Source organism: Schistocerca gregaria, chromosome 3 (assembly GCF_023897955.1).
Source record: "Schistocerca gregaria isolate iqSchGreg1 chromosome 3, iqSchGreg1.2, whole genome shotgun sequence".
Taxonomy (NCBI): Eukaryota; Metazoa; Arthropoda; class Insecta; order Orthoptera; family Acrididae; genus Schistocerca; species Schistocerca gregaria.
The window spans coordinates 942,112,453-942,135,002 of record NC_064922.1 but is presented as its reverse complement, the minus strand read 5'-3'; the positions used below and the strand labels follow the sequence as shown (position 1 = coordinate 942,135,002).

The 22,550-nt window shown below is 38.7% G+C and overlaps 1 protein-coding gene across 9 annotated transcripts in view; it reads left to right on the top strand.

The window, feature by feature from the left end:
- The window catches only part of LOC126355863 (protein FAM135A), a 528,171-nt gene that overhangs the window by 440,774 nt on the left and 64,847 nt on the right, over window positions 1–22,550 (top strand). For all 9 annotated transcript variants that reach the window (XM_050006353.1, XM_050006355.1, XM_050006359.1 and 6 more), the window contains 4 exons: window positions 2,929–3,084; window positions 8,882–9,149; window positions 9,752–9,952; window positions 16,945–18,628. In XM_050006353.1, coding sequence (XP_049862310.1) covers window positions 2,929–3,084; window positions 8,882–9,149; window positions 9,752–9,952; window positions 16,945–18,628 — 2,309 coding nt within the window. The remainder of the gene's footprint in view (window positions 1–2,928; window positions 3,085–8,881; window positions 9,150–9,751; window positions 9,953–16,944; window positions 18,629–22,550) is intronic.

The window sequence follows — 22,550 nt, the reverse complement described above, 5'->3', positions numbered from 1 at the left end:
AGGAACATTGAACAGAAGATAAAACATTACAGGACACTTCTGATGGGAGTGGATTGCAAAAGGAACACCAAGAATCACACTGGACTGAAAACTGAATGCTGGTGTGTAGGCAGATGCACCGAACTGAAGACAGAATGCCAGTGCTCAACCTGTTGCACTGGACCAAAGAGGGAACACCTAAGGATGCTTCTAGTGAAAGAGGACTGTTAGGGGAAACACCAGGAATCACAGTAGACCAAAAACAGAATACCAGGACTCTACCTGATGTAATGGACTGAAGGGAAAGTACCTAAGGATACTTCCTGGAATACCTTGAACCGCTTATGGAAGGCCTTAGGTATTCTCATGTGGCACCTGATGAAAATAACAAGTCATATTGTCAAAATATTTTGCATCAATGATGCTTATATGTGGCAGAATACCCAACACCTTAAATGCTTCTGTCTCCACAGTTTAGCCTGAAACGCGAGAACAGATGTTCTTTGATGATTTGAGAAACTGGAACCTTGTAAGGTGTAGCAGATGTCTGTAGCATTGTTGCCTTTATATGAAATGGTAGCCTTGCGTCATTTGCATCTCTAAATGAACACACAAACCACCAAGCATTTCTGCATGAAACTGGGAATGGCCAGCAATACAAAAATGAGATCCTTGGAGTTTATGAACTCTTGTGCACTTGTACATTAGATAATTTCATGCTACAAGATGACAAAGCATGACCACAGAAGTCTCAACATGGGCAATTTTTTGCATCGACTGGTCACCTGAATTACATTAAGCATGCTTGGGATCCTATAGAAGGATAATACTCTTTCACTACTTTAATGTCCTTAATGTCCTCATTGCTGAATATGGTTAAAGTATGAACAAAATGAAGGTGCTTGGGGCATAGAGATTGTTTGAGATGAGTTAGCATTACTAATTAATTACACTCATTTTCATTGTATGTATTGTCATGGGGAGGAACAGTTCTCAGAAAAAGAGCTATGTCTATACAGTTCAAAGTGTTCACGTTGACGTAGTCATCATTTGGATAATTGAAAAGCAGGATTCATGTTATGAAATTTGCTGCGGATGCTTGCACTTACAGGGGAAAGAAATACAGTAGAAGAAAAATGGATAGCACTGAGATATGAAATAGTGAAGGCAGCAGAGGATCATGTAGATAAAAAGATGAGGGATAGTAGGAATCCTGGGTAACAGAAGAGATATTTAATTTAATTGATGAATGGAGAAAATATAAAAATGCAGTAAATAAAGCATGCAAAAAGGAATACAAACGTCTCAAAAAATGAGATCAACAGGAAGTGCAAAAGACTAAGCAGGAAATGCTAGAGGGCAAAAGTAAGGATGTAGAAGCATATATCGTAAGATAGATACGGCCTACAGAAAAATTAGAGAGACCTTTGAACCAGTCCTTAGCAAAGAAGGGAAAGGAGAAGGTGGAAGGCATATATAGAGAGTCTATATAAGGGCAATGCACATGAGGACAGTGTTATGGAAATGGAGAGGATGTAGATGAAGATGAAATCGGAGATATGATACTGCGTGAAGAATTTGACAGAGCACTGAAAGTCTTAAACTGAAGCAAGGCCCCAGGAGTAGACGACATTCCATTATAACTACTGATAGCCTTGGGAGACCCAGCTGTGACAAAACTCTATCTGATGAGCAAGATGTATAAGACAGGCGAAATACCTTCAGACTTCAAGAAGACTGTAATAAGTCCAATCCCAAAGAAAGCTGGCGTTGACAGGTCTGAAAATTACCAAACTATCAGTTTAATAAGTCATGGTTGCAAAATACTAACAAGAATTCTTTACTGACAAATGGGAAAACTGGTAGAAGCCAAGCTCAGAAAAGATCAGTTTGGATTCTGTAGAGATGTTGGAACACATGAGGCAATATTGACCCTATGAAGGGAAAGGTAAACCTACGTTCCTAGCATTTGTAGACTTAGAGAAAGCTTTTGACAGTGTTGTCAGGCATACTCTCTTTCAAATTCTGAAGGTGGCAGGCGTAAAATACAGAGAGGAAAAGACTATTTACAATTTGTTCAGAAACCAAATGGCAGTTACAAGAGTCGAGGGGCACGAAACGGAAGCAGTGGATGAGAAGGGTCTGAGACAGGATTGTAGCCTATCTTTGATGTTATTCAATCTGTATATTGATCAATCAGTAAAGGGAACAAAAGAAAAATTTGGCATAGGAATTAAAATCCACGGAGAAGGAATAAAAACATTGAGGTTTTCCAATGGCATTGTAATTCTGTGTCAGAAAAGGACCCGGAAGAGCAGCTGAACAGAATGAACAGTGTCTTGAAAGGAGGATATAAGATCAACACCAACAAAAGCAAAATGATGAAATGGAATGTAGTTGATTTAAATCGGGTGTTGCCTAGGGAATTAGATGGGGAAATGAGGCACTTGAAGTAGTATCTGATGATGGTCAAAGTAGAGGGAGGCCACAAGATGAATACACTAAGCAGACTCAGAAGGATGTAGTTACAGTAGTTATTCGGAGATTGAGTCTTGCGCAGGATAGAGTAGCATGGAGAGCTTCATTAAACCAGTCTCTGGGCTGAAGACAACAACAACAATTGCATTAACACAGTTGTTTTACATATTTCTTCTGTATTAATTTTTTATCATTATTAAATTTAATTTGAGCTAATTAACATTGTTTTGGCAATGATATTTTCTGATTTAATCTTGTAGGATCATATACTTACTTTCTTTTTATTGATCAGATACACACTAATAGAATAATTGTTCCTTGTGTATGTTTGGGGGGTGGGAGGGGGGGGGGGGGGGGGAAGAGCAACATTAAACATGTACATACTTTGTTATGTTTTGGTGGTGCTTTCAGATAACCTGCACTAGTCCCATAGATGTAAGAACTTTACAGTGTTATTTTTTCTGTTTACAGCTAGTAGAAGTGGAAGAAGAATTTGTGGCCTTAGCAAACAGTGACATAGCACAGCTCTGTGCTGAGAATATTCTGCTGTGGCAACAGTTTCTTGAAGCTTTCACCTGCAAAGATCCAGTCCATCAACACCTGGCAAGACACCATCACCATTTAAGGGTAAGTTGACATCGTCATCATCACCATCAGCAGCAAAAAATGCTAATTTATTCTGGAACCTAACATGTTAAGAAATGTAGCACTCACTTTTCTTTTAATGTGCCGTGACACTTTCTTGTTGATATGCACGGATATGTCACCAGTACAGGAGTCTCTTTAACATATTTAGAGCATGGTGTCAAAGGGCCATACATCAGCATGTGAGTGGATTTGAATGGAATAGAATGATTGGTCTCTGATAAGTGAGATTGTTATGCCATGACATTTCAACTTGTACAAGGCATGCTGCCAAGACAATGGTGTGTGCGTGTGCGTGTGTGTGTGGTGTTTCTACACACTAGATAAAACAAGCTTTTTGTCATAATGTTAACCCCATATTGTGTCTTTTCCTTGGTGCACTGTGTTATGCTTTATAGATATTTTTCAAAATAGAATTTTGTATTAAATTGCAGAAGTATAAAAAGTTACCAACAGATATCATGTAGGAAATTAAAAATCTCCAGGCATTAAAAAAAAAATGAAAGCATACTCTATTAGCCACTCCTACAATTTATCAGAATATGTAATCTACACCTACATGAGTACTCTGCAGTTTACTTTTAAGTGCGTGGCAGGAAGTTGCACATAGTAATTCAACCATTGTAGTCCCGGGATGTTATTCTTAATAGGAAGAAATCCCCAAGTCTCAATCTTTGGTCCACTATTGTTCCCCGTACATGTAAATGATCATTGTGTATTTTGCAGATGACACTGGTATTGTAATCTGTACGAGCATGCATACAAAAACAGAAGAAATGGTAAATAGTGTTCTTAAAAGTATCACTGGTTTTCTGCAAATGGTCTCACCCTCAATTTTAAAAAGACACAAAATATTCAGTTCTTCGCATCTAGGGATACTATACGAGTGATAAGTGTAACACATGGTGAGGAAATAATAAACAGGGCATAAACTTCAACATTTTTAGGTGTTGGTATTGATGACTATTTAAACTGGAAAAAACACAGTTAGAATTTCTAAAATAACTTAGTTTAGCTACATTTACATTTAGAATCATTGCAAATCTTGAAGATAGACAAGTTGGTAAGTTGACATATTTCGTTATTTTCATTCATTAATGTCATATGGAAAAATATTCTAGAGTAACTCCTCTTTAAAAAAGAAAGTCTTCAAAGCTCAAAAATCTGCTGCAGCTGAATTACTTAGCTCAATTACTGAATTACTTAGCTAATAATAATAATAGTAATAATAATATTTGGTGCTCACTCACAATTATATTGTCATGTAGACATCTGGGCATTTTGACTACTGCTGTACAGTATATTTACTCCCTCACAAAGTTTGTTGTAAACAAACCAATTACAGTTCAAAAGGAACAATGATTTAATAATTATAATACCAGAAGGAATAAATAACATTCATTATTCTACATTAAAATTGTCTATAGTACAAAAAGTGGTGCAACTAAAACGTCTGATCACTTACCCAGGGATATATTATACCTGGCAGAAAGCAAAGTAAAATCTGAGAACTAACTGGGAATGTTTCTGCTTGACAACTCCTCCCATTTGATAGAAGAATTTCTATTACTGTAATGTGTGAAAGGTGATGAGTAAGAATTAGTAAATTATGTCTGTATGCTGAAAAAATAAACAAATAAGTAAATAAAATAAAAAATAAAACAGGAGTTATAAATGTTGAACAAGAAGCCATATTTACAAATTAATTTGTGATGTGAATGTAAAATGACTCGTTCCACATCATTAAGCTCTATCGTGCAAAATGATCCATGGAACATGAAACTAACTGAGAATTCATCAAAGCACTTTCAGACTGTTCCTCTGCCATTCCCTTTTTGAATGACATGATTCAGAGATGTTATTTCTACATAACTCAAATGTTTGTTAAACACACCTTAACTTGTCAGTATATCTGTACAAATTGTAAATAGCCTTTCGCTCCCAGTATTTTACCCTTGCCACCTTTAGAATTTTACCCTTGCCACCTTTAGAATTTGAGAGAGAGTATTCCAGTCAACATCGTCAAAATCTTTCTCTAAGTCTACAAATGCTAGAAATGAAGGTTTGCCTTTCCTTAATCTTCCTTCTAAGATAAGCCGTAAGGTCAGTATTGCCTGACGTGTTCCAACATTTCTACGGAATCCAAACTGATCTCCCCCGAGGTCGGCTTCTACTAGTTTTTCCATTTGTCTGTAAAGAATTCGCGTTAGTATTTTGCAGCCATGACTTATTAAACTGATAGTTCGGTAATTTTCACATTTGTCAACACCTGCTTGCTTTGGGATTGGAATTATTATATTCTTCTTGAAGTCTGAGGGTATTTCGCCTGTCTCCTACATATTGCTCACCAGATGGTAGAGTTTTGTCAGGACTGGCTCTCCCAAGGCTGTCAGTAGTTCTAATGGAATGTTGTCTACTCCGGGGGCCTTGTTTCGACTCAGGCTTTTCAGTGCTCTGTCAAACTCTTCACGCAGTATCGTATCTCCCATTTCTTCTTCATCTACATCCTCTTCCATTTCCATAATATTGTCTTCAAGTACATCGCCCTTGTATAGACCCTCTATATACTCCTTCCATCTTTCTGCTTTCCACTCTTTGCTTAGAACTGGGTTTCCATCTGAGCTCTTGATATTCATAAAGGTGGCTCTCTTTTCTCCAAAGGTCTCTTTAATTTTCCTGTAGGCAGTGTCTATCTTACCCTAGTGAGATAAGCCTCTACATCCTTACATTTGTCCTCTAGCCATCCCTGCTTAGCCATTTTGCACTTCCTGTCAATATCATTTTTGAGACGTTTGTATTCCTTTTTGCCTGCTTCATTTACTGCATTTTTATATTTTCTCCTTTCATCATTTAAATTCAGTATTTCTTCTGTTACCCAAGGGTTTCTACTAGCCCTCGTCTTTTTACCTACTTGATCCTCTGCTGCCTTCACTATTTCATCCCTCAAAGCTACCCATTCTTCTTCTACTGTGTTTCTTTCCCCCATTCCTCTCAATTGTTTCCTTATGATCTCCCTGAATCTCTGTACAACCTCTTGTTTAGTCAGTTTATCCATGTCCCATCTCCTTAAAATCCCACTTTTTTGCAGTTTCTTCAGTTTTAATCTACAGTTCATAACCAGAGTCCACATCTGCCCCTGGAAATGTCTTACAATTTAAAACCTGGTTCCTAAACCTCTGTCTTACCATTATATAATCTATCTGATACCTTCTAGTATCTCCAGGATTCTTCCATGTATACAACCTTCATTTATGATTCTTGAACCAAGTGTTAGCTATGATTAAGTTATGCTCTGTGCAAAATTATACCAGGCGGCATCCTCCTTCATTTCTTAGCCCCAATCCATATTCACCTACTATGTTTCCTTCTCTCCCTTTTCCTACACTCGAATTCCAGTCACCCATTACTATTAAATTTTCATCTCCCTTCACTACCTGAATAATTTCTTTTATCTCATCATACATTTCTTTAATTTCTTCGTCATATGCAGAGCTAGTTGGCATATAAACTTGTACTACTGTAGTAGGCATGGGCTTCGTTTCTTTCTTGCCCACTATAATACGTTCACTATGCTGTTTGTAGTAGCTTACCCGCACTCCTCTTTTCCTATTCATTATTAAACCTACTCCTGCATTACCCCTATTTGATTTTGTATTTATAATCCTATATTCACCTGACCAGAAGTCCTGTTCCTCCTACCACCGAACTTCACTAATTCCCACTATATCTAACTTTAACCTATCCATTTCCCTTTTTAAATTTTCTAACCTACCTGCCTGATTAAGGGATCTGACATTCCACGCTCTAATTCGTAGAATGCCAGTTTTCTTTCTCCTGATAATGACGTCCTCCTGAGTAGTCCCCACCCGGAGATCCGAACGGGGGACTATTTTACCTCCGGAATATTTTACCCAAGAGGACGCCATCATCAGTTAACCAGACAATAAAGTTGCATGTCCTCGGGAAAAATTACAGCTACAGTTTTCCCGTGCTTTCAGCCGTTCACAGTACCGCAACAGCAAGGCCGTTTTGGTTAGTGTTACAAGGCCAGATCATGCAATCATTCAGACTGTTGCCCCTGCAACTACTGAAAAGGCTGCTGCCCCTCTTCAGGAACTACAAGTTTGTCTGGCCTCTCAACAGATACCCCTCCGTTGTGGCTGCACCTACGGTACGGCTATCTGTATCGTTGAGACATGCAAGCCTCCCCACCAACAGCAAGGTCCATGGTTCATGGGGGGTTTGAACATGTAGCAGAAGATATTAAATTCATGAAGCTTTTATTTTTGTGCCTTTACCAATCACATGATGGTAGCATACCAATAGTCACTTCTAAATTACACACAGTGCTACAACTCAAGGGCCTGAAGTGTCCTAACTATGCTTTGTGACCTTAACATAGATGTTTTAAAAGAGACTTCTGCTTGGAAAAAACTAGTGATTGTGTTAAAATGATACAAACACACACACACACACACACACACACACGCACGAACGATCATCAGTGGGCCACAAAGCTGGCTGGAGGGATGTTTATAGTGCCTTTGATCTTGATAATAAGATAGATTGCCTGATGGGTATTTTGCAATGTAGCGTTACAATGTAACATTTCCAATAAGGATTACATGTACACAGCACCAATGCAAAAATAAAGTGGTAAGAAATCTCTTGGTAGGGGGCAAAACAGCAGACATCTGTCATCACCAAAAACATCATTCCAATGATATATACTGTGTATTGTAAGTCAACAGGTGTGTAAAGGGCACAGCAGTGTAGGGCACATGGGCTGTACCATTCTGTAGAAGAATTTATGAAGGCATAACAAAATATATTTTTAAATATTGTAAGTCTGTAGTTGATATAGTTCATTCTGCCAATGTAACCGTTATTTTGTTATTTATGAGTGTAAAACAACAAAGTTAAATGTTTTCTTAATTACTGTTAAGTTTATAGTTAATTCATTTCATTCTATATATGAAGTTGTTGTTGTTATTATTATGAGTTAATTATAATATTTAAACAAATTGTAATTATGAGTTGTTCCATATCCACATGTAGCAACACACAACAAGATTTCTGGGTTCAATAAAAAAAGAATCAAATGAACTTGTTGATCAGCTTAGAGGCATCTTTATGCAAGTGCACCTTAATTCAAAAACTTCTCCCCATTGTTGTTTGTATACTTGAGGAAATTAGCTTGCTCCTGGCTAGAATTCTTATATCTGAAGTTTGATGCCTTCTCATATATTTTGTGCTTTTTTCAATTTTGTGTCATTTACGGTGCTCTACCCTTCATCTTGTGCCAAATAATTCTGCAGAGGGTCATTCTTTGTCATCATACGTGGTCAGAGAAGACTCTTGTACTGTAGAGCAATAATTAATTTTGCTGGCAAACTGAAATTTCATTTCCATTCTTAATTGTAAATGTGGTTCATTCTTGCATTCACTCTTGGCTGTAGTTGACACAGCTGACATTAGGTATAACAATGTCAGTTGTATTTTCCACTTGATGTAACTCTTTTGTTTGAAAAGATAGAAGAAAATAATTTATTTTATCCATTATGTAATTTCGAGCATTCTAAATAGAGTAAACTCACTATATAATTTAAAACAGCATGTAAGCATTCATTGCTATTTTTAGGGTAAAAGCAGTTGCTGTTGTTGTTATAATTCAAAAGAGAAATTATTTTCCTCCTCTGAATACATAATGTGTTACAGTGCTGTTATTTCTTGTGTGTCCAATGATGATAATAAATGTTGCATCGCTATTTCTTTGTAGGTGAAGAGATTTGCAGAGGCATTCTTTGTTTTGGATAATCCACGTCAGTCTGCTGCAGGATGCTATGATGCAAACTATCAGAACTACCTTGCTGTGTCAGAGATGGTGAGGCGCTCCCGCTATCTAGCATCACTACCTCCACTGCCAGTGCAGTGCAATGAGCTGGATGGTGACATTAACACACTGCCAATAATTTTTGAGGACCAGTACCAGGACATGGCAGAGTTTGCCAGGAGACGTTCAGTAGCAGGTCGCAAAGCTGGAAGTGGTAAGATGATATCATTTAGCTTTTAGTCAGTTTATGCTGTACTGTGTTGGTTCTTACAACATTATGGAATTGTTTATATATAATGTAATTAATATGCATTCAAGAATGAAATCTTATATTGGTATTTTAAGTTTGTATAATCACAGTCTGTGTGTGTGTGTGTGTGTGTGTGTGTGTGTGTGTGTGTGTGTGTGTGTGTGTGTAAAATATATTCATGCATGCGCATGTCTGCCTTGTATAAATCAAGACAACATTCTATCTTAAATTCACATATTTGTATGGCTCGTACCCTTATTTGTGTAGTATTAGCTATACATGCCTCTGTTTACTCTGTTTTACCTGCTTTCTTTCCTAGATAATCTTATGAAAGACTTTAAACAGCATTGTGATAAATCTTTAGTCATGCATACTTTACTCATTTTTTGTGAAACATTTAAATTTTTTGCACTGTTCTTCCAATTTGTTACATGTTTAAGATTGAATAAATAGTATTACATAAGATAGTAACATTTTTTTTTAGAAGTGACCTCTGCTCATCTATTGCATAGAAGACATTAACATAAATTTTACTGACAGAAAATTATTCTATTTTTCATTGGCAGACCCATTCCTGAGTGGTACTACTGATGTGAAACCTGATCCTATTTGCCCTCCTCTACAACAACAGGAAGACTGTAGCTGCGGTATAGTTGCAATTCTGGAATCACGATCACAGAAGATTTTACCCCCCACATCACAGCAGCCTACAGTGCAGCACACACCTTCTCAGAAGCCAACTACACCTTTAGTACCTCGTTCTCTGGGTTAGTACGCATAAAGAAATTACTGCTTGATGATGAAAAGGCTAAGGAAATCATACTCTTATCATGTCATGGCTGATAATAACATCCTGGTTGTTTAGTTTCTACTGCTAGTGCCTCATTTTGGAGATGAAATGTGTTTCACTGACAAGTCATTCTAGTGATACTAAAATTATCTGCAGATCAGTTCAGCTGTCCTGTTAGTACTATGAGGAGCTGTGTAATATCCTGGCAGTGATTCATGTTTTCATGTGCCACATTATCCCAATGTTCGCAAATTATAAGACCAAAAAATGATTCTGCTGTGTCACAACTGGTATGGGATGGAGCCATTCTACCACATATTGCTAATAATTGATTTTGGTTTGTATTGTCTGTCACCATAAGTTAAATTCAACTGTGTATGTAACACCATGTAGGTGACAGCTATCTTAAGTGTGCTGCATAATACTAAGAAACCTGTGAGTGGTGAAAATTTTTTAAGAGCCCTCCTTTGAAATACTGTGCATGGCATAGGAAGCATTCTTTTAAATAGCTTCTGTTTTGGAGTAGAGGGGATGACCACTATCCAACAGTGCAAAATGATCGATTTTTCAAAAGTTGTGAATCCATTGTCGCTGTACTAGTCTTTTCAGACAACACTCCAGAGTGGAGCAACAGGGAGCAATTGCAATACTCTGTTCTACTGGGGTGATATGCTGCAACCATTTGCTCTGATTACAATAACACACAGGTAATAACAAACACAACACTTCATTACTTCAAGAATACTGGTACAGGGAAACACCTGCCATGGAGTGGCTGCACTAAGTCAGAGACACGTAGGCTGAAAGTAAATGTATTACTGAGAGCGAGGCTGGCTGAGACATACTCCGTAAGCTGTCAGCTGGCCAGTAGAGTACACTACGAAGAGGCTGTGCGCATCCGAGAGCGGAGGCCTCTGCCGGTGCACCATCTTGCGACTTCTGTGGTGTGCCATACAGTTGTGCACCCAATTCGCAGCTGTGGAGTCTTATGTGGGTCACTACACCGAGAAAAACATGATGAAGAGAAAACATTAGAGCTGCCCCACAGAGTACACAAGCACATAAACATGAAACCAATGAAGTGCTCAGTTTGTGACACTCCATAAGCTTATGCACTATGGCCTTTCAGAGCTTATATTTGTGTTTAAGGAGGGTATATCACATTTAAATTGCACTTCCACCTTTTCCAGATGATAATTGTGCAGAAATTGCAGTCCAGACTCGGCTATTGAATTACTTATACATTATTCAACATGGGCATCATGCAACAATTTAATAATTTTTTTAACATTGTCTATGTTCGTTGATTGAGAAATAAAAAAAAAAGATGTTCCATTCCCTACTTCACTCTCTTTGTGGGTGATCTCCCCCCCCCCCCCCCCCCCCCCCTCCCTGCAAAGTAGCCTATGCTCTTTCTCAGGATTCAAGCTATATCCTTACCAGATTTCGTCAAAATCAGTTCAGCAGTTTAGTCGTGAAAATAAACACTCATATAGTTACTTTCAAATTTATAATGTTAGTATGGATTACATTGCCAATATAATACATTAGTTTTGTAACAATGCCAGAAAAGGGAAGTTGCTACTCATCATATAACGGAGATGCCGAGTCGTGATAGGCACAACAAAAAGATTCACACAATTATAGCTTTCGTCCATTAAGGCCTTCGTCAGCAGTAGACACACATGTGCGCACACGCACACGAATGCAACTTGCACACATGTCTGCCATCTCAGAGAGCTGAAACTACACTCGAGCAGCAGCACCAGTGCATGGTAAGAGTGGCGACTGGGTGGGGCTAAGGAGGAGGCTGCGGCGGGGAGGGGGAGGGATAGCAGGGTAGGGGTGGTGGACAGTGAAGTGTTGCAGTTTAGACAGAGGGCAGGAGAGAAGGTGCGGAGCGGAGAGGGGCTAAATAGCAGAAAGGAGAGAAATAAAAATAAAAGAAATTAAAAGACGGGGTGTGGCAGTCAAATGACAGCGGTGTAGTGCTGGAATGGGAACAGGGAGGGGGCTGGATGGGTGAGGACAGTGACTAATGAAGGTTGAGGCAGGAGGGTAGGATGTATTGCAGGGAAAGTTCCCACCTGTGCAGTTCACGAAATCTGGTATTGGTGGGAAGGATCCAAATGGCACAGGCTGTGAAGTGGTTATTAAGGTGAGGGATATCATGTTTGGCAGCATGTTCAGCAACAGGGTGGCCCACTTGTTTTTTGGCCACATTTTGTCAGTGGCAGTTCATTCTGACAGACAGCTTGTTGGTTTTCATGCCTACATACAATGCAGTACAAGCTAAGCTGCAACCACTGGATTAACCACAAGATCTTCAATGTGTTATGGCAGGTTGGTGAGTGTGCATGTGTAGCCATGTTTCTGACTCCATTTTTACTCCTGTTAGCTGAGAAACCCAGTGTTTCCCAGGTATTTATTTATTTAAATCTTCTATCAGTTGATCACCTCCTCCTCCCTCCTCTCTATCTTGTCCTCCCCCCTCTCTGTATCCTCCTCTTCCTTCTCCTCCCCCTCCTCCTACCCATAATCTCCTCTTCCTCTCCCCTCTCTCTTTCCATCTCCTCCTCCTCCTCCTCCTCCTCCTCCTCCGCCTGGCCATCTCATCATCTCCCCACCACTTCCTCCCCCATTCTCTGTCCATCACTGTGACATCACCCCCATCCCAACCCCAGTGGCAGATTGGTGCTTGCTACCCCCCGCAATATTTATTTACAGATGGTAAGTAATAAGTGTACGAAGTTTGGCTGTAATTGATGCAGAGTCTTAGGAAAAGATGATGAGCAAGTGTGCATCACATAAACTTTTTGCACATGTACATGTCTGTATCTCTGCTGTCTTACACCATACAGCTCCAGAGACGATGTTAACTTTATCTGTGATATTTAGCTTCTTGGCTTGATCATAGGTCCCAGAACATGTTGACAAAATTACTGGCTCACTGCAGTGCTCATTCTCGTGACTCGGTGATGCACCGAGCTGTGTAAATAAATGTCAAATTTGTCTTCATACTTTTAAGAGTATTCCAAGTTGTTTAAATACAGGAAATAAACACCAGTGGGTTTTTTCTAAAAATTTTTTGATCACTTGTAATCCACACCCCACCCTTCAGTGGTAGTGGCAATCTTACTTCCACAGTATTTTTATACAAGTAATAAGTCATCCACCAAATTTGGTTGAGATGCTCCAGGTGTCCCTAAGTCATGCTTAATTATCACCCTGTTTTTAATTCCCACCCCTATGGGTTGAGGTGGATGTTAACAGCATAGTGCCTCATTACAGATAGTAAGTAACCAGTAAACCTCTGATTCTTTGAAGAACCTCCCCCCCCCCCCCCCCCCCCCCCGCCCGTCCCCGTCCCCCAAATAAAACAGCTTCAAAGCTTCAAACTTCTGATTACTTTACAAATGAGTTAACGTGTTCCGTATTTGACATTAAGGATGTAAGTGAGAAAAAATTGAAAAAGTTTTCAAATTTTGTATAGTTTAGTGCAAGTCATTAAGTGCTCCAATTCTGAAATATTGGAATAATATAATCTCAATACTTGCACATGGTGTGTTTTGCTTCTTTTGCACCCCCTCTCACACCACTTTTAGGTGATTTTTTTCAGATAGTGATATGTGTAGATAGTTTGCTCGAAATCGATCAAGTGGTTCAGGAGGAGATGTTGATCTTAATAAATAAATAAATATAAATAAATACATACATACATACCTGCATACATACATTTTTATAATCTGTAGAGATTAAATCCTTGAAGCATTTGTAGATGTTGCCTTTGTCAAAATATTCTTACATTGCACTCTTTTTTAGTAAAGAGAAACATTTGCCATGATGAAGAGTAATTAGTATACATATTACAAAATATTTATCAAAATATCAAGTTATTTGAAGATGTCTCCCCAGGATATTCTGAAATTAACCCTGGATATAATTATTTTATCACACTTTGATATATTATGGGGGAGAGAATCTCTGCAAGTCAAGTAGACCCAAAAATAATCCCATAACTCATCAGTGAGTGGAATTATGTAGAATAAATTACTTTCTTGATAGCCCCTATTGTAACGATTGTACAGCCCTTCAGAATGAAATTTCTTAGAGGAACCAGATGCTTATGCTAATGTTTGTTTTAAAAATGATATGAAAGTATGGGTCATTTAAGAAAAGTAAATTTTTTGTGCACTACAGATCAGAAGTCAGACATAATAAGTTGTGTGTGCAGTTATTAATTGACAAGAAAAATGAAATGAGATTGCTTGAAAATTTAACAGTCTACGGAAAGAAAAAGTTCAGGGCATAAGATTTTGTTCATTTAATACTAATAAGGTAGGATTTTCCCTGTCAGTATATGGTTTCAGTAAGCTGAGAAAACAGTTTTTCCAACAAGAATACAGTTGGAAACAATGAAACACATATTCCTCCAGTGCAGGATCTCCCATGTCCACAATTGTTTGTGGCTCCCATTTTTGCCTGAATTGTTGGTTTGTGAATTTTCATTTTGGGGGCATCTGAAAGTAAGGGTGTATGCAGGAAAATCGTGCACAGTATAGAACTTAAAAGATTTCATTCATCAGGAAAATGTGACAACTGATGCAAATTTTACAAAGACTAATGGTTAAATTTATGTACTGGTTTCAGATGTAAATGTGGAATGACAGACTACATGTTTTTGATATTATTTTCTGTACATAACATTTAGTGTCTGTGTCTTTAATTGCATGAATGTAACTTTTCACTCTGTGTGTGTACTTTAAAGCCATATGTTTCCTCCACTCCTCCCATTCTAAAATGCATACATCCTGTGACATAGAAGAAATGTTCTGCTTGGTAACCCATTTATTGTTTATTGCTCACTACAGCTTTCCATGTGAAAATCATTTTAATTGAGCTAGCCTTATATCCATTATTTTTCTCATAATGTGTATTGCTTTCTTTACTTTGCCTATTTGCAGGACGAGTATGTGTTTAAGCATGCAGTAACTTCTCAATATTTGTGTGTTTTCTATAAATTATAAACTAAGTGTAATGTTACTATTGTGTAGACATGTAATTGGAAAATAATGACTTATCTGTCACATTGGAATTTTGATCTCAGTTCCCATTCTTGCAGAAAAGTAATAATGAATTAAGGATGGATCTGTCTTTTCGCAAGTACACAAATTGTTGTTTTGTGTATCATCCAAGCATGTTTCACCACAGCTGTGACATCCATATATATGTAACTAAAAACAAAGATGCTGTAACTTACCAAACGAAAGCGTTGGTATGTTGATAGGAGACAATAAAAAACACACAAACACACACACAAATTTCAAGCTTTCGCAACCCAAGGTTGCTTCATCAGGAAAGAGGGAAGGAGAGGGAAAGACGAAAGGATGTGGGTTTTAAGGGAGAGGGTAAGGAGTCATTCCAATCCCGGGAGTGGAAAGACTTACCTTAGGGCCTTAGGGGGGAAAAAAGAACAGGTATACATGCGCTCGGAGACACACACACACACACACACACACACACATACACACACATCCATCCGCACATATACAGACACAGGCAGAGATATGTAAATGCAAAGAGGTTATGCAGAGATGTCATTCCAGGCGGAAACGCTTGGTGATTCTCAAAGTTTTAAACATCACTGCTTGGTTTAGTGACCATTCATAAATTAAAAGAAATGAGCCCTTGGTCACAATTTTTAGTCTTATTAACCAGGTTTCAACACTACTAAGAGTGCCTTCATCAGAATTTAAACGTTTAAAGTGGCCTATAACTTAATTATAAATTTATGAGAAAATATTTTTTATCTGAAAGTGTAAGCACTGACTAACATTACAAGATGGAGGCAGTACTTACATGTCATGTATAAAATACATAACACGCCAGAAGGGCTTTAGTCACAAATTTAAAAAAAAAAAGAAATTTTGCAACCTGTGGCTGTACAGGTACGAGCAGCCCAGAGTTGCTCACCTTCATGCATTCTTTTTAAAAAAATATTGCCACTGAAGCCCTTCTGGCCTGTTGTTTATTTTATATGTGACACGTAAGTACTGTCTCTGTCTTGTATTGTTAGTCAGTACTTACACTTTTATATAAAAAATTTTCCCATAAATTTGTAATCATGTTATAGGCCACTTTAAATGTTTTAATTATGATGAAGGCACTCTTAGTAGTGTTGAAACCTGGTTAACAGGACTAAAAATTGTGACTGAGGGCTCATTTGTTTCCGTTTTTTTTTTTTCCCTTTTTTCTTTTTTTCCCGTGATTTGATGACATTTAGATCTTTATTCATTTGTTTGTGAGAGGTAAAATAATCATTGTTTTAGTGCTATGCCATTGACAGTTCGATATAAAAATAAAAAAACAACTGTCCAAATTGCAATTTATTTACATTCTACTCGAGTCATTGGTTTCAGTTTCTGTCTCCAGTAGAACATAAATAAATAGTGATTTGGACTGTTACTTTTTATATCAAGTACAATCACTTAAGTTCCAGCATCAATTACATAAGTACTTTGAAAGTTCCTTAGCTATGCATATGGGCTAGTTTTCTTTCTGATGCTGCATTATTGCTACAATGGATGCTGCCCATGTGTACTAGGCTGCAGCTGGCCTCACTGCGGCTAAAACGCACACTTTCCATTGTGGCTGTATGCAGTTGATGAAATGCTACAATAGCTGTTTTTACATATTTTGTTAATGTTGTTCATAGACATTGTTATTGAATGCCTGTTATAATAAGCATAGAAGTGACTCACCATTGTGGGTTACGTCAGGATTTTTGTTAACACAATGTGTATCTACTGAGGTAAAGGCAATATTGTGAAAAGTCTGAAGGATATGTTGTTTTCTTCAAGCAGATGTAATCTTTGTGTTTTTAAACATGAGCATTTCATTTTATTTTCCTTCTGCTATTGACATTATCTGCCATTTCTATTTTAAAACTAATATTGAACATTTTCTTAGGTCTGCTAGGTGTTAGTGAGCAGCAGCTAGCTTGTGATGTCCTGAAGGCCACTCTAACACTGGGACCACACAGGGGTCGGCAGATGCCAGCCTCTGTAGCAACTTCTGGGGGAACACTTCCGTCACACCGTGGGGCCTCTGACAGTGAAGGGCTGCCTGGTACCAGAGCAGCTTTGCCAACACGACACAGCAAATCATTGGACCAACTGAAGACAACTGGTACATCAACAGTGCCTCAACCCGTGGTATCTGTATGCCCCATTCCATCGCAACCGAAACTGGTGCCAAATGCCGCAACACGGCGAGTGGCAGTTGGAAGGTGGACAGCTGCTGACACATCTACTGCACTGCCAACCACTTCTTCGTCTGCCCCCAATCCTTCTCTGGGTGTTCCTCACATTCTCGGTGTAACACGGTCCTCGTCCACACAGATACGGCGCGAGAGAAGTGTCGACTGCTTGGAGTTACCGGCAGTAGGTGCGGGGCGATCTACTGCACCGACTGTCCCTCCTCCAATGCCTGCAACATTGCCACTCCCTCCGGGCCACGGTCTTAAAGAAAAACTGAAAAATAATCTCCGCTTAGAACTTAAAGTGGCTGACACAGAAGTGGTTGGTACTTCTCCCTCCACAGAGTCTGGTGATTCGGTTGCCAATAGTGCATTTAAGAGGTTGGAGCAGAGTGCAAGTGTGCCTTTTAATCTCAGTGAAACCACAGACCTAACAATGAAGCAATCGAGAAGTACGCCGTCAGTTCCGAGTGTTGCAGTGTCGCAACGTGATCAGAGGATTCCAGATGACATCGAGCCTCTGCGGTTCACGGCCAGTACCGGTGGCTCGATGCCCGATTTAGCAGGACCCCTTCCACCGACGATATCTCCTCCGAAAGACACCCCGTCTGAACCGGAGAAGTTGCCACGGACTCCTGCAGGACCTACAGAGCTCAGCAAGATAGAAGTGGGATTGTACAGTTCAGCAGACCCAGCCTTGATTTCTGTAGAGTCAAGTTTAGTCGAGCCAGTTCCAGCAAGTGTGAGACCGAAACCTCGTTCCCCAGGAAAATCACCTTTGTGCCCTTCTCTGTCCTCACCTCCCTCCTCTTCTCTTTCTGACATAACATCTGAACAGAGTGGATGGGTGTCTAACTCTAGTGGAAGAACATCTGGTGATACATCCAGTGGTCAGTTGAGTCCAGAAGGAAGTGATTTTGTTCCTAAAATTTGTATAGAACGTCGTTTGTCTAGCAAGCAACATCGAGTAGTGAACGGTGATCAGCTGCGTGCCAGATTGCAGGAGCTGGCAGAGCCTTTAGATTCCAAACCGCCCTCAGTGGAACATCCTTACGAAGAGCTTAGATTGCCTCCACCAAAACAATTCCGGGATGATCCTCCACCACCAGAACCTTTCAGAGATCCTCCGCCGCCTCCTCCTCCACGACCTGTTCCCTCTATGACGAGGATCAAGCCTAAGACCTCACCCCCACTGCCAATTGACAATCTTCTTTATCATGTGTATGAAAGTGTGAAAGAAGTTGAAAAGAAATCCTTAGAACCAAATGTGCGGATTTTGAGTGAAAAAGAAACTGAGAAAGATAAATTAGTGAAAGAGAGAGAGATACAGTCCCAAGCTCAAAGTGCATCCTCAAAAGTAGAACCAATAGCAAGCAAAAAAACACCGTCTCCAAAGTAAGTGTTGTTTACTTGTGAAAAAAATGTTTTCTTTATTGTTTACTTGGGAAGATGTGTGTTTTGGAATGGTAAGTATATGTCTAAAAACAAAGTGTATGTGGTTTCAGCCTTTGAAGTTGGGGCAAACAGTAACATCAGAAGAAGGTGAATGAACTTAGAGTTATATAATATTTGTGAGTTATTCATCTAAGTACTTATGACAGACTGAAAGTATTGAAATATTGACACACAAATTATTACTTAACTGATCAGGGCAAAAATAGTAAGTTATTAAAATAATGCTGCCAGTTGCTTTCGAATGATACATGTCTATCCCTCATTATTTTTTAATTGTCAGTCTTATTCGCCTTTGAGGTCATATTTATATACAATGTCGTGCCAGTCTGTTACTAATTGCTCTCAAGTTGTTTGTATAGGTGTTTCATACTTTCTTACTTTTCAAATACAAATTTATTTCTGATTTACCTTTACAGCAATAAAATTTGTTACTTATTCATTTCTAAGTTAACAATGTTACTTGGGCTTTGTCAGCTGACTTTCGAATCATCTACTTTCTTCCTGTTCACTTATGCATCTATACCAGAGGAACACATTAATCCCCAAAATATTTTCAGGAGATGTAGTATCTATTGGCAGTGAAGTATCATTGAACTAGTGTTACTGCTTGGTGTAATGTAAATGAACATGAGTCTTCTTAAAGTGATTTTGTTGTGAATTACAATCAATATTTAGATAGAGTTTTGGGTTTATTATCTATTTACAGCCAAAGTAAGTAAACATAGCAGTCCAATCTAAAATGACATCTTTATTTCTTACATTTTCTATAAGTAATGAAAGCATTCAACTAACGTATTAATGTTTATGATGGCACATTGGTTATGGTGGCCTTTGTTTATGGGCTTTGTTATTTTTTATGATAATAAGTTTATCTGATTTGTATCTTTAGCACTTTGAGAAAATTTCATTTCAGAATCACCAAGACCTACTGGAAAAATAAATAAATTTATTTGCTTCCAGAATGTAACAAAACATGCATGATCTTAACTTATAACATTTTGCATATAATTCTAACAATGTAATGAAAAATATAGATTGCTACTCATCAAATAGTGGAGCCGTTGAGCTGCATTCAGGCATAACAAAAAGATAAATAAGCTTTCAGCCATAAGTCCATTTTCTGAATTAGACAACATACACACACACATTCACACAAATGCAACTTGCACTGACGCATGACCACTGTCTCTGGCTGCCAAGGTCAGTCTTTCCATCTGACCCAACTTCTCAACTCATACACATTATTGACTAGTGTTCCTGTCCACTTAATTAATTTCTTTACAGCATTTCCAGTAATTCCTGCAAGTGGTTTGGACCTTGTGCACCACCACAGAATAAATACAGAGAGGTCCATTGATAGTGACTGGGCCAAATATCTCATGAAATAAGCATCAAATGAAAAAACTACAAAGAACAAAACTTGTCTAGCTTGAAGGGGGAAACCAGATGGGGCTATGGTTGGCTGGCTAGATGGCGCTGCCATAGGTCAAACGGATTTCAACTGCGTTTTTTTTTTTTAAATAGGAACCCCCATTTTTTATTACATATTCGTGTAGTACATAAAGAAATTTGAATGTTTTAGTTGGACCACTTTTTTCACTTTGTGATAGATGGCACTGTAATAGTCACAAACATGTGGCTCACAATTCTGGATGAACAGTTGGTAACAGGTAGGTTTTTAAAATTAAAATACAGAACATAGGTATGTTTGAACATTTTATGGCGATGTACTTCAAACATGATGGATTTCCGGTACATAGCTCGTGTGTGGTTGAAGCGGTATTGAATAGCATAGTTCATGACAGGTGCATTGGTCACCGAAGCACCATACCATGGCCTGCACGTTCACTGGATCTGACGTCCCCGGGTTTCTTTCTGTGGGGAAAGTTGAAGGATAATTGCTATCGTGATCCACCAACAACACCTGACAACATCCATTAGCACATTGTCAATGCATGTGCGAACATTACCGAAGGCGAACGACTCGCTGTTGAGAGGAATGTCGTTACACGTACTGCCAAATGCATTGAGGTTGACGGACATCATTTTGAGCATTTATTGCATTAATGTGGTATTTACAGGTAATCATGCTGTAACAGCATGCGTTCTCAGAAATGATAAGTTTGCAAAGGTACATGTATCACATTGGAACAACCAAAATAAAATGTTCAAACGTACCTATGTTCTGTATTTTAATTTAAATACCTACCTGTTACCAACTGTCCATCTAAAATTGTGAGCCATATGTTTGTGACTATTACAGTGCCATTTATCACAAAGCGAAAGAAGTGGCCCAACGAAAACATTAAAATTTATTTACGTACTACACAAATATGTAACAAAAAATGGGTGTCCCTGTTTTAAAAAACGCAGTTTATATCCATTTGACCTATGGCAGCACCATCTAGCGGGCCAACCATAGCGCCTTCTGGTTTCCCTCTTCAAGCTAGACAAGTTTTTTCTTTGTAGTTTTATCGTTTGACACTTATTTCGTGAGATATTTGGCCCAGTCATGATCAGTCAACCCCCTGTATATATATACCTAATTATACTCAATAATACGTAATTTACTTCCAAACCATAACCTAAAATTTTCAACGCTTTCAACATAACCGCTGCTATAAAATCCATTGTTCCAAGTTTACAAACATTTCGTGTAAACTCGTGAATACTATTTCACAGCTTCAGTTCCTTTCACCCATTACACAACCATCTCAGTTTTTTCCAACAACTTTCGTTTTATTTCCATTCCCGTTTTTCCCACATAACCGATCATTTTTTAGCAGCTTCCCACAGGTTTACACGTTATTATTTCTACATCAAACAATTGTTAGCCTCATTCTCATAACCTGCCAGTACATAACCAGTCCTTTGAATACATTTACACACATATTCTTCGAGATTTTATTCGAAAATTTTTTCGAATTTTATTTTTTCGAATTTTTTTTTTTTTTCCGAAATTTTCTTGAATTTCCCCACCCTTTAACGTGATCTGGAGACAACATAACTACCCAACCTTTGCACCTATTGTTGTTCAGCAACCTAAGTTCTGCACATGATCAACATAGCTCATCTCAAACCAACACTTTTTCGACTTTTTTCACACCTTTATCTCTCCCTATATAAATCTCTATTTACTTTCACTTTAACCTCATATTACCCTTTCCACCTACTAATACCATGTCAACCTCACAACATCCCTACAACGACCCCATTAAATTTTATTTACATTCCCTCCGCAAACATGCCTTCACCCTAGCCAGATTACGCTCCCATATTTTATTTACTTAGGCTTATATATATATATTAAAAACAAAGATTCCAAGACTTACCAAGCGGGAAAGCGCCGGCAGACAGGCACATGAACAAAACACACACACAGAATTACTAGCTTTCGCAACCGATGGTTGCTTCTTCAGGAAGGAGAGGGAAAGACGAAAGGATGTGGGTTTTAAGGGAGAGGGTAAGGAGTCATTCCAATCCCGGGAGCGGAAAGACTTCCCTTAGGGGAAAAAATGGACAGGTGTACACTCGCACACACACACACACACACACACACACACACACACACACACACACACACACACACACACACACACACACATATCCATCCGCACATACACAGACACAAGCAGACATATTTAAAGGCAAAGAGTAAGGGCAGAGATGTCAGTCGAGGCGGAAGTACAGAGGCAAAGAAGTTGTTGAAAGACAGGTGAGGTATGAGCGGCGGCAACTTGAAATTAGCGGAGGTTGAGGCCTGGCGGATATCGAGAAGAGAGGATATACTGAAGGGCAAGTTCCCATCTCTGGAGTTCGGATAGGTTGGTGTTGGTGGGAAGTATCCAGAGAGAGCCACATT